At 35.8% G+C, this 12,791-nt stretch overlaps 2 protein-coding genes across 5 annotated transcripts; both read right to left on the reverse strand.

The window, feature by feature from the left end:
• Positions 1 to 127: 127 nt before the first annotated feature.
• On the reverse strand, positions 128 to 4,496 carry LOC110760448 (uncharacterized). Its single transcript, XM_021962712.2, has 8 exons — positions 4,339 to 4,496; positions 3,555 to 3,578; positions 3,072 to 3,177; positions 2,904 to 2,972; positions 1,771 to 2,264; positions 952 to 1,213; positions 549 to 757; positions 128 to 436 (listed from the first exon to the last, which is right to left on the reverse strand). The coding sequence occupies exons 1-8, from the start codon at positions 4,341 to 4,343 to the stop codon at positions 370 to 372; spliced, it is 1,236 nt and encodes a 411-aa protein (XP_021818404.1). The 5' UTR covers positions 4,344 to 4,496; the 3' UTR covers positions 128 to 369.
• Positions 4,497 to 5,422: 926 nt separating this feature from the next.
• Positions 5,423 to 10,607, reverse strand: LOC110760408 (basic leucine zipper/W2 domain protein). Of its 4 annotated transcripts, none has more exons than XM_088254126.1 (3): positions 10,406 to 10,606; positions 10,145 to 10,311; positions 5,423 to 5,639 (listed from the first exon to the last, which is right to left on the reverse strand). In XM_088254126.1, exons 1-2 carry the CDS (start codon positions 10,467 to 10,469, stop codon positions 10,145 to 10,147), a joined length of 231 nt encoding a protein of 76 aa, XP_088110252.1. In that variant the 5' UTR covers positions 10,470 to 10,606; the 3' UTR covers positions 5,423 to 5,639. The 4 variants fall into 4 exon arrangements, with proteins under 4 accessions (XP_088110252.1, XP_088110253.1, XP_088110251.1 ...); XM_088254127.1 differs by lacking the exon at positions 5,423 to 5,639 and adding an exon at positions 7,879 to 8,908 and having other exon boundaries at positions 10,406 to 10,607; XM_088254125.1 differs by lacking the exon at positions 5,423 to 5,639 and adding an exon at positions 9,181 to 9,842.
• Between the last annotated feature and the right edge of the window lie 2,184 nt (positions 10,608 to 12,791).

Here is a 12,791-nt window from a genome sequence, read left to right on the forward strand (position 1 = left end):
ACCATTTCCTTTGATTTCTTTCCATTCCAATTATATATGGAAAAGGGAAATTAAGGAAATATCACTGAGCCATTGAGCATGTAAAAAACATACAGCAACTACCTGGCGGGGAAGAACGCCACCAAAGTTTAAAGTAAAACAAAGCATCAAATTATTCATAATGTAAATATTATCCTCATAACATCATTCATCATCATCATCATCAACAAAAACATTCAATCAACAAAGACACAAGTAGGTAGATAGGTAGGTTATAGAATATTTTTATGAGTCGATAATCTCGGAGAACGGATAAGATTGATAGTAAAGAAGAGGCTCCCAACAGGCATTGCAGTGATCAGTAACATCATCAGCTGGCTGCTGGTGCATCTATTCCTCCTCTTCTGCCTCCTCCAGCCAGTTCACAAATGGCTCCAGAGCCTTCACAAAAGTTTGCCTGCAAAACATTTTCCAATATTTTTATACATTACAATTATGAATTTACAACGCACCCAATATTAACTAATACTCGGCCAACTGAACTGAACTGGGAAACCATGCGTACATACCTCCCCTTGGGGTTTGTTCCTCGGCGGAACCAATGGAGAATGGTGTCTTCTGCAAGCACATCCTGGTCATAGAGGGACCTCACAATTTCAGGAAACAGCTTCATCAGCTTAGCATCCTCATAGCACTGCATTTGGACTTTGTAAATCAGTTCCAGCTCCAGCTTCCCATTGGTGCAGAAGGTATTCAACAGTTCTGCCCATGTTTTCACCTGTACATTGTAGCAAGCCACTGTTAGACACAAATTTCAAGCCTTCATTTTATTGAAACACAACAATAGCTCTAACCAGACCACTTAAAACTCATATCTTCCTCCTTTTTGTCAGGGCTTAACCTCAGCATTTACAGAGCACAATAATTATGTAGGTATATCAATTACTTTATAAATCTAAGACTCAGGCATACCTGGCGAAGAGCTGCATTGGCGTTCTGCTGCTGGTTCTTACCAGACCACTGCACTGCATCCATAATGACATCCCACAGAATCCGCACAACCTCAACGTCTGGCAATTTAGCATCTTTAACACGCTGCTTCACAGTTTCTATCACTTCAGACATATCAGTTTCTTCTGTTATCTGGGTTGTTAATGCCGATTTCATTTCCTTAAGCTTCACCTCGAAAATTTTCTTTTCATTGTATTCAACTAAGGCTACTAGCCCTTCCTTGCTGAAAATTGGCATGAACAAATGTCGAATTAGGTGTCAATAAAACAATTTTAACACAATGAATGTTAAAGTTATCACATGCTTTACTTGAAACCCATTACTGAGCAATTGATAAATAGAAATCAAATGAGCATTTATTGATCGGTTAGGCTATCATCAAATTTTATAGCAACTAAAACTTAGAAGTTTCCTGAGTAAATCAACTAAAACTATAATGCATTCATAGTCTGAGTAAATCAACTAAAACTATGATGCAAATAGAAACTGAAATGACATAATCAAATGAGCATTCATAGTCTGTGAGTGTTCATTCCTGGCTATCATCAAATAAGCACTTATAGTCTCTGAGTAAATCAACTAAAACTATAACACAATGAGGCGCCAAAATAAATAAAGAATTTTATGGCAACTATTCAGGAATTACAGCTACCTCAGATTCATGAAAATAGCATCTATAGACTATCAAATGCTTCAGCAACAGATTTATAAAAATGAAAATGACTATCTCAAAAGATGGTCCATAATAGCATTTGCTAATCAGTAACAGCTAAAACTTACGTGAAATGCTCAGAGAAACTCTCATCAGACCGCTTTGTGGATGGGAAGAACTCCAGAAGATTGTCCTCCACTTTACCCCGCTTCAGAATGGAGATCAGATCATCAAGGCTGTTATCAATGAGATACTCTTTGAAGAAGTCAGTAATAAATGATAGAACTAGCCCTTTCCCAACAAGATTATCCTTGAGCATAGGCTGGAACACGGTTTCGGGTGGAAGTCCCGATAGCTTCTGAGAGAATGCAAGCGCTGTGAAAATTGCCAACTTCTTCCTTTCGTTTTCCTCAAAAAGCTCCAATGACTGAAGGAATCGTCGCATAACATTTTCGAGATTCTTTATCAGAAATGGCCTCCGCCTCAAAATTTTTTGTATGTAGATAACAGATGGTAAGATGACTTCACGTGTAGCCTCACTCTCTAGTACAGAGTAAGGGTGGCGCTCCCCCTCATCAGGTTTTGTTGTTCCAGGTTGTGTACGGCCTCCAGTGAAAACAACCTGCAGTTGTGCAACAAATTAAGATCTTTGACCCATTTTAACCCATTATGTGCTCAATACAGGGAAAAGTTGGAAAATTATTGGAATCATAGAAAACCAAAAAACTAAATATGCCCATTGCAAGGAGGAGAAAGAAACTATCAAGACATGTAAAACTACAAACAGAATAAGAAGGATAGATATCGAGCACCGGATATTTGGCCTTATCAATCAAGACTATGGTCTTAAGCTCTGAATATATTAAAAAATTAAGCTTTAAAGTTCATTGAATGTTGTTTTCATACTCTCAGAGTCTTGCATTGTTGCTAGTTCAAGATTATAGACCTCTGAAGTTCATCAAACTGTTCCTTCCATTAGAACTTATTTTTCAATAGACAGTTTTTTCTTTTAAACGTTCAAAATAAAGCTCACATTCAAAACTGCACAGACAAGAAGAATCAAAACCATAGCACATTATAAACAGCACAGCTATTATATTTCCTACATGAGAAATTCATGTACTGGTAATAAAAAGGAAATTGATGCACTGGTTGCAAAATTTTGAAGAGCCAAGGTTGCATCCTAGGCAAAAGTAAAAGAGAGACAAATTTTGCTCTTTGAAAAATCATGACCAAGTCTCTACAGTATTATGAAGCTTACCTCAAAAAAAGTGTCACCGTATCTTGAGAAGTTAAGGTCTGAAGATTCAATGCACTTGGCAATAAGTTCCTGCACAAAAACTTGTTTAGTTTTAACAGATGATCAAGTGATAAAGTGCATAAATGCATACACTACGATTTAGACGATCATCAATTTTTAGCCAACTACCAGATCACCAGCATTATCCAGATAAATCTGGACCACTGCATCCGCGAAAGCTGCAGGGTCCAGCGGCGCTGCAATATTCCGTTTGCGGGTCTTAATCCGCGTGCCACTGAACATATAGGGGAAAAAAGTCAATATACATGTGATAAACATTTCAAATTAATGATGTAAAAGATTATGCAAAGATGCACTGATAGATCCAAATCTCTATGCCATAGATCTTCAATTCCCATAACATATTTCCCTTGTTAGAATTGATGAATTAATCAGAACCTCAAATAACTATATTTCAAGCATTATCAATTTCATTTTCTTAAGCCTAAGGAAGCAACTCAGTAGACTAAGTTTTACCATCATTCTAAAAGAGTACATGTGACAATTTGTTTTGTTAAGTCAAAGGTTGATAAGGCTGACATGTAAGAGTAAAGCATTTCTCAGGAATACAAAGAGTAAATAAAATGAGAAATAAAGGACAAAAAGACTTACCCGAGAGTGGGTCTCTCCTTCGAGCTGCAGGCGCAAAACACAATCAATTTCAATCAGTATGTATCTAACGGTTATGCTAAGCTAATGATTTAACTTCCACAACACAAATAAAGTTTATTGAACCAGTAAGAAGAATACAATTGTACCAATGATGCACGAAATCTGAAAAGGGAAAAAAAAGAAGAGCCTTTTTGGATAAAGTAAATATACCCAATTATAAGGGTCTCAGTGAAACTGAATTATATGTTGGCCAAGAAATGTGAAAGATGAAGAGGAGAGACCTCCCCCCCCCCAAAAAAAGAGAGGAAAAGCTTCATACTTTAACCATAACTTACATCCAAATTCAAAAAACCACACGAAACTGGAATGAAAAAGAAACAGAAAAACAAGAATAGACCTTCATAATTGTCCTGTCTTCAGCTAGAATTAAATTTCAAATAACGAAAAAACGCCCATTTTTGTTTAAATCCAGAAAGGTCCAAATAATAAAGTAAACCTAAGAGAAACAGATAGCAAATAAGCGAAAAGATAGAACAATAACAGAAAGGAAGGGTAAGAACCCACCATAAGCAAAACCCACCAAGAGAATGCAACCTAAACGAAGGATTCAATTAAAGAAACGATATTTTCGTAAAAACACTTGAAAGAATCCACCTTTATGGTAAACAACCAGATCTGTGACCCATAACGTATAATCTTTTTGACAAAAAGTATAATCTAAAACATAGAGATCACACAGCAAGGTAGGGAACAAAGATCGAGAAAGATAGAGACAAAAAGCTACCTCATAAACCAAGACGAAGAGGGATCGGAGGGCGGTGAGGCAGACTCTGAGCGTCGAGAGCTTTTTTTGATGAGAGAGAGAGAGAGAGAGAGAGAGAAATAGAGAGACAAGGAGGAAAGGGTATAGAGGAGGAGGGGTGTGGTGGTTTGGACACTGATATTTATTAGAGAGAGAAAGAGAAGTAAAAGTAAATAAACAAAACGCAGACGCAAATTACACGCACTTCTTCAACTACAAGACCGCCAGGTTACAACGTAGAACCCTATTTTTGGGGTTGAATGGATTTCTCGTTTTACCTCTGTAATTTATTTTTTGGTATTATCTTTATTCTTTTTTGTTCGTTTTCAATATTTTTCTCTTTCGTTTTTTCTTTTTTTCTTTTTTTCTTTTTTTCTTTTTTTATTTATTTATTTTTTTTATCTAAACAATGAGGTGGTCTTGGATGGGCCCCAACTATGGGTGGCACCTTTAAGCCTTAACCACAACCCAGACTAATCCCCACTCACACCGGATCGGCCCGTAAGGGGTAAAGTGTTGGCCAAAGTGGTGACTCCGTACGAGAGCAGGGATCTCTTTTTTTCATTTTGAGTAACAAACGATAGCTTCTTTTCTTTTTATTATTGGCTTACAAATTTTTTCCTTTTAAGTAAGTTATTTTCATATTTTTCATACAAATTCACCGACCCCTTTCATCATTAAACAACAGGCAATGCACAATTTTGTGTATGTTTCATTTCATAGTTGTTTTTTGGCTTTACGACTCATTAGCATGTACGTTATTATTTTCCTACTAAGGGCTCGTTTGGGAGTGCTTCTTTCCGAAGCGCTTATGCCAGTAGCGCTTATGCCAGTAGCGCTTAAGACATAAGCGCTTCTATAAAGAAGCAGTTTGTCGTTTGGATGTCACATTTGAAAGTGCTTTTACACTACATAAAAGCGCTTTTGATATTTTGTTGAGTGTTTGGTTGACACAGTAAAAGCACTTTTAAAAGTACTTTACAAAAATTTAAAGAATCCCAAAATATTATAATAAACATAGGAAATAAAAATTCACAGGATCCCAAAATAAAAACACGACTTAAAAAAGTATGAACTTCACAAAGTATAATTTTTAATCATTTTTTGAAAATAAAAAAGGAATTAACCAGACATAAGAAGATTTGCAATTCTCTCACGTTCGTCAGCCATCTCACGCCCATGGGTTAGATTTTGTTCTTCAACCATCTCTTCCCCTATAGTAACTCCCGCCCCGCCAGAGGGAAGTAGATCATCATCATCATCATACGGTTGGAATTCTTGATCTGTCATTGAATGACATCTTATAAAGTTGTGAAGAGCCATTGAAGCAACAACTATTTGTATTTGTTTTTCAATAGGAAAGTTATGCATCTGTCGTATCATTCTCCAACGATTTTTCCAACCATTTGTATTAGACATTACTCTATTAAAAACATTGTACAATGAACACAAATTAAATACTTTCTATGCAACCATTATTTTTTTATCGAAAGAGAAAAACTGTAAAACTTAAAAGACAACATCTAATTTCCTTGCAGTTAACCACTTCACACACTAAGATGAAATTAATTGCAGAGTACCAGTACCACGTATTTTGCATTTATTTGCATATATTATATCATTAGCAACCCTTTCCAGTATTTTAATACACAAAGCAGTTTGGATACACAAGTATGAAAGGAAACATAATCTTTGTAGTTTCTTCAATCAGAGATCAACACAATAATACAGAGACAAATAGCAAAAGTAAAACTTCCTTTTGCATGCATCCATCCAAGAGGACAAAACGGTGACCAAATCAAAGACAAATAGTAGAAGAAAAATAAATATGAGATATGCACCTGGTAGAGAAGGAAAACGAAAAAGAATTTTCGAAAAATCAAACTATTAATCACAAGCTAATGGTCAACGAAAAATTCAGGAACTTTTCAAGTTCAATTGCTGGGATTTATGAGAACACACATAAAAGCCAATAAATTTGGAAACAACAAGAACCAACAGAATAGAAACATGGGATTTAAGCAAGACAAGTTAACAAGAATTGATGATTACCTCTTTTTCAGAATAAGCAGAAATATGACAGATGAAAAGTCCACTAGGATTTGGAATTCCCCTGCAATATGAAGTCCAAAAAATCTAAAGAGTTGGTGTGTGCTGTGACTTCGTGGATGTGAAGGCAGAAGAAGAAGGGTGTTGCTGAAGCAAGAATTGACGCTGAAGCTTTGCTGCCGACCAGAGCAGATTGTACGAGAGAGATAATAGAAGATGGGTGATAGGTTTTGGCGTCTGATATGTTTTGGAGTCTGGGCTTTTCGCGGGTAGTTTTGGTTTAATAGGAGAGAAAAAGAGTTTCGCGGGTAGTTTTGGTTTAATAGGAGAGAAAAATAGAAAAAAGAAAAAAAGAAAGAAAGGGTGTTTTGGCATTTAAAAAAATTAAATATGGGTATTTTCGGCATTTTAAAAGTTTCATTAAAGGGAGCCAAGTGCTTCCCGTGTTTTTGTCCTGCAGCGCTTTTATGAAGAAGCACCTCTCAAGTGCTTCTTCCAAAACCACTCCAAGTGCTTTTGGATCTCACCCAAAGCGCTTTGGCAATTTTTGCCAAACACCATTTTTAAAAGACAGAAGCGCTTTCACCCATTTAGAAGCGCTTTTCGCTGCTCCAAAAGCACTCCCAAACGAGCCCTAATAGTGGGTCAACTGGCAAGTTGGTTTACTTTTGTTTTTTCATCGGCGGTATTATGTGCGTTGCGTGCTTCAACTCTAGTTAGAATCTACAAAACATAAAATAAAAATGGGTCGAAATTTTTGGAGTTGATAATTCTAGTTTTATCTTAGTTTTTAATAAACAAATACATAGATCAAAATTTCGCTTGTCAAAATCATATCCTTTAAGTCAGATGGTGGGGCTCATTTGGGACTGTTTTTTCATAAAGTACTTTTATTCATAAGCGCTTCTAATAAAAGCATTTTTGTTATATAAAAAATCCTAGTGCTTATCCAGTAAGCACTTCTATGACTCAGAAGCGCTTCGAAACTTTTCTGTCAAACACTATCAAAATCGCTTTTAGTTATAAGAAATCGCTTTTAGTTATAAGAAATCGTTATTAACCCTTTCAAAAACATTCCCTAATAATCTTCAAATCAAAGTATATATTATTAGTAGTCGAACATCTAATCAAAAGATTGTGGCAGAACATTAAATTACCAACTAGATGAAAAAGGCCCGTTGACCACCGCCTCTAATTTTATTTTTACTTATTCTGGCCCATTTGGCCCCTTTTTTATCATCGACGTCAGCAACCTCAATCACTTTCACTTGAAGGTTGGTAAAATCATGTGACCCGAAACAAAACTTCAAAAAAATGAAATTCATGTGACCTAAAACAAAAGGAAAGCCAGGATCGTAGGGTCTGTCTGTTAGATCACTTCCATTTGTTTGTTCTGACAAAAGATAAGAAGAGACAAGACTGTTACTATTCACATAAATAGTGTCTACTCTTTCAATTTTTTTTATTGATTTTTCACTCATTGCCATGGTAATCGAAGAGCAATTACTATTCACATGAGATATGATGAGAGGAATTTGTATAGAATTTTGGTGTGGGAAGTGAAGAATATGGCTAGGTATTTATTACAAAAATAAAAATAAAAACTTATGAAATTTATGGTATTTTTTTCCTTTTTTTTTGTTATTTAAATTGGTTGTTAACATCATCATAATGACATCAGCATTAAGTCAGCTTGCCTAAGCAAGTCTTGTCTTTGGGTTTGCCCAGGCTGATGGAGCCCACTCCTCACCGGGGCTAGCCTTCACTGCTAGACTTCGTTTTTGGGGATCGGGGGGCCTTCTGCCTGTGCTGGCATGCACGGGTGGAACTGCTCTTAGTGACATGGAAGAATGGAGACGGCACATGGCAGAAGTCATCTAATCTGAGCCAACGTCAATGGTAATGCAGATCTAAAGGAGCTATGCGATCACAAAATAATGGACAAGGGTTTTGACAATTGACACCGCTTCCTGTTTACTTATTTTGAGTTTTTGATTTGATAGAGTCCTTATTAAAAATTGGTCCAATTTTTGGGAGGACAAGGTTACTAGGCCAATCAATCCCATCCTTCTTTTTTTCTCAAAAGGCAAAGGCAGGGGCAGAGAAGATGCTACTTTTCCCCCAATTGGTTGGATGAGAGGGGGTAAAGAAAAACACACAAACTAATTTTTAATCCTCTCTAGGCTAACATCAACCTCCAAATACCCACCCATATTATATATACGAGCACTAATGATTCTTTTCTCTCTTTCTTTTGGATCCCAAAAAATCACTAATGCTTCAATTCAAAGTTGTCTAGTATCTATCTATAGGAAAAGAAAAGGTTGTCTTTTACCTGTGCTCAATTATGTCCACTACCAACTCCGACTTCAGCTCCTCAAATCTTAATTCTGTCTATCCACTTTGAAGAAAAGCTCCTACTCAGCCAATTCCAACTTTTTCTAACTCTTCCCAGCTTAGGTTCAATGTATCCAATTAGGACGATTTGAAAGTGACCGGAACACTGTCAGTGAGGTGACAAATCAGAACCAACAAGGACAGAGTAGATCCAATCACTTTTGATGTTTTATGTCTAGTTACTAGTTACATTCATCCAGAAGAATGTCCAAGTAACTCCAAAAAGAAAATTATAAATTATGCTGGAATTTACCAACTTGACTTTCACATCAGTGGTAAAATGATCACCCAGCAGTACCATCAAGAATTTTGTTTATGCTCCTGACTAACAGAAGCTAAATAATTTTTCAATTGATCCACCCAAAATTATTAAACAAAACAAAGTCAATTGAAAAATTAAGCAAAATTATAAATCTCTTAACTGTTCTGTAGGCTGTATACAAAAAAAGAAGACACTGTATGATTCTGTTTCCAAAGGTTGTTTGCTCAAGTCTATCCGAACTCAAACAATCAATTTGACAGAACAAAAGAAAATTTGGTCACCAGGAGACAACCCTTCCTTCTACATAATCACTCTTGTAGAACCATGACTTTGGTGCACAAGGAAAGGAGAAATGAAGAATATACACAACTATGAGCAGTCAACTCGTTAATGCATATACTTGATTGACCAATTCCATTCATAATCACAATTAACAATGGAAGGAGACCCGAAAATGGAACTTGAAGCACCAAAAGTTCAACTTCTACAACTGATCTAAACATATCATATTCAAAATATTGGCCAGCTCTAAATTTTTTTGCCAAAGATTATCTATTTAAGCTCCCCACTTCATTGACTTGCCATAAAATTGACAGGAAGCTCACATAGAAGCATGGAAAACTGGAAGCTCCAACGGGAGCAAACGCTCGATAGATGTTTGTATAATGCTCCAGAAAATGTTATCTTATATATCCTTTGAAAGTTTTGATAAGCAACTTGAGTAGGAAGTTGGAAGCATCATCAGTTCTTCTAATAAGTCACTCAAAATTCACCTTGTCTAACACCAACCCACCATTAGGCAACGCAACAACAATAAATTGTTATGAAGCATCTCAAAACATTCAAATCAACGCCCATTACTATATCAGATCAGCAAGTTCATTTGTACCAGCAGAAAAACACGTAATACAGTAAAAACTTCAAAATGGGGTCAAAATGGTATCACTGAGAACATTCATCAAACACATTTCACACACTTGTCCGAAAGCCATAAACCCATTTCTCCAAACGCAAAAATAAACAACAAAGTTTAAGAAATTAACAAAAACACAAAATAGAAAACTGGGATTGATGTCAAACCTATGGTTTCTCTTCTCGAATCAGTTCAGAGGACTGAGGCGAAGTGTCCACCAAGAGTGTCTCTGTGTCGGTGGCAGTGTTGTGTTGTTGTTGTTGCTGCTGCTGCTCAGCATTCATAAGGTTCTCCATGTCTCTCACCCTCGTCCTCACCACACTTGTAACCAGTACTAGAAGAAAAACGTATCCAATCCAATTATGAATATGAATAAGAATGTATGTATGTATGTGAAATTAGAGATGGAGAAAGCGGAGAGAGAGTACCAGCGGCGGTGCCAAGGGTCCAGACCCAGAGAATCTTTAAGCCGGGGCTCAACTCTCTTGCCATTGTTTCTTCTATTCTATTCTATTTATGTTCCTCTTCGTGCATTTGATCTGCTCTGCTTGCTTCAACTCTATTTTGCAAACTGTGTGTTTGTGTTAGTGTGATGGCACAACACAACACATAAAAACACATACAAACACAACACACAAGTTTGCTCGTGTTCTCGTTTCGTCTTGCAAAGTCGGGTTTTACTTTAAAATCCGGTTTGCTTGCAAGTATTGTAGGCCCAGCCCAACCTTCGAGTTTGTGTTAGAATTTGGATCGTGTTTCTTTGGTCTGGTCCGTTAGAGTTTGGGCCGAAAGGTCCTCCTTACAAGTATAAATAAATAAATATATATATATATATATATATATATATATATATATATATATAAGAATATGAAATATAGATAATAGGTAGACACATATCAACTGATTATTACTAAACGATTGGAACAACAATGACGTACTTGTAACTCAAGTTGTTAATAGCATTTTACTCCTCTCTGTATCTTAGATAGAACATATATTATTGGTTCTTTAATATCGTTGGTATCGATAATACTCTCTATTTTCTTAACACACTTAATCAAGCAATGACAACTTGATACTGCTAAGAGAAAAAGGAAGAATGGTTGAAGAATCAAGTTTTTCTAACTTGTGGGATCTTATTATTGTTTTGTTTTGCTCTCCTCAATATTGAATTCCCAATTGTAAATGTATACAACTTGGGCGTATTTGACTTGAGCCAGGATGACAAGGTTGACTAGGGAGATCCCCGTGTAGTGGGTTGGTGGGAGGGCTTGCTTGCTAGGCTGGTGTTAGCTATTTTTTATTTTTTATTTTTTCCTGATTGATTATTATTATTACTATTTTTATATATAACGTATACGTTATACGGCCATTATGATTAAATTTTCAAATAAGATTAAAATTGTCCTTTTTTATAAAATAAAATAAAAAGAATTGAAAACACAAAAGAAAACAATAAACCTAACCGCATATAGCGGCTGAATAAAGTAAAATTGAAGTCTATGTATGAAAAGAAGGAGATTGTTCATAACGTCCCAACAACACAACATATATATGAATATGGTAGATAAAATAATTAATGTTTGATAAAGTAGTAGTACGGAGGAGGGGAGAGCAGAGTAGTCAAAGGTAAGCTGGTTGGGTCAATGTTGTCCAACTCCAAAACTGCATACGTTTGACTTAAGCTGATACTAGTGTGGTGTAATTTGTAAATACTAATACTAATAGGGATAGAGAAGAGATCACTCCAGCCAGCCGGGGGAGTGGAGGTAGTTGGTGACGGTTTTGATTATTTAATTTTGATTATTAAATTATTAATGATTAATTAATGTTGGCCAAGTAAATGTAACACGTTTCGCAATTTTCTTCAGTTGTTTAAGTGCGGCAGACCTATCATTTTATCATAGCCTTTCTTTTAGGGAGCTGATTTCCTAAGGGGTGGGCATCTAAAACCGAAATACCAAAACCGTATCCTAACCGAACCGTACCATACCTATTTCATACCGTTTCATTTGGGATGGGGAGATATTCGGTACCGTACCGTACCGAATAGTACTGAAATATAATTTATTTATTTTCATTCTCTTGCTGTCTCTCACTTGCCTCTTAATTTATTCATAACTTTCTGTTTTTGTCATTTATGTTTGGATTGTGTTTGTAATTTTGTAAGCCATAAGGCATAATTTTAACTATTTTGGTTTGTAAGCCATAAGGCATGAGTTTTAACCATTTGGATTTGATGAATCTGTTGATGGATAAATATTGATTTGGTTGATTTGGATATTGAATATGTTGATTAGGATTTGGATTTTGAATATGTTGAATCTTTGAATTTGTAACTTAGGCATCACTTATTTTGGTGAATGAATATGTTGAATATTGCATTGGTTCATTTTTTAGTTGTGTCATTTTGGTACCGAAATTGTACCGATACCGTATTGATACCGATTTAGCACGGTACGGTACGGTACCAATTTTGACAAACGATAATCCCATACCGTACCATACCGATTTAAATTTCCAGTATCGGTAGTGGTACGGGCTCAATATCGTACCATACCGTACCGTGCCCACCCCTAGATTTCCACATTTCCATTTTTTCCACTTACACTTCCTTTCGCTTTTTAATATTTTTTTAATTAATTTTGTTCTTTCTCTTTCTTATTCTATTCTTACCCTACATTAATTTATTTTTTACTTCACTTTTATAGTATTTCTTTTTCTTTATACTTAATTTTCCAACTTACACTCCATTTTCAGTATTAAGGGGAAGAAAAAAAAACTTAATTTCTTACTTGATTAAAGGAAAAAAAA

This window comes from Prunus avium, chromosome 6 (genome assembly GCF_965620075.1).
Source record: "Prunus avium chromosome 6, drPruAviu1.hap1.1, whole genome shotgun sequence".
In the NCBI taxonomy this organism is placed as follows: Eukaryota; Viridiplantae; Streptophyta; class Magnoliopsida; order Rosales; family Rosaceae; genus Prunus; species Prunus avium.

What these genes read in the sequence shown, in the direction of transcription:
- LOC110760448 (XM_021962712.2), bottom strand. An exon ending in ACGGTGACACTTTTTTTGAG is followed by an intron (nt 2,265 to 2,903) that starts GTAAGCTTCATA and finishes GCACAACTGCAG; the next exon opens with GTTGTTTTCACTGGAGGCCG. An exon ending in AGTTTCTCTGAGCATTTCAC is followed by an intron (nt 1,214 to 1,770) that starts GTAAGTTTTAGC and finishes GCCAATTTTCAG; the next exon opens with CAAGGAAGGGCTAGTAGCCT.
- LOC110760408 (XM_088254126.1), bottom strand. Translation starts at nt 10,469, where the DNA reads ATGGCAAGAGAGTTGAGCCCCGGCTTAAAGATTCTCTGGGTCTGGACC. An exon ending in GACCCTTGGCACCGCCGCTG is followed by an intron (nt 10,312 to 10,405) that starts GTACTCTCTCTC and finishes TTTTTCTTCTAG; the next exon opens with TACTGGTTACAAGTGTGGTG.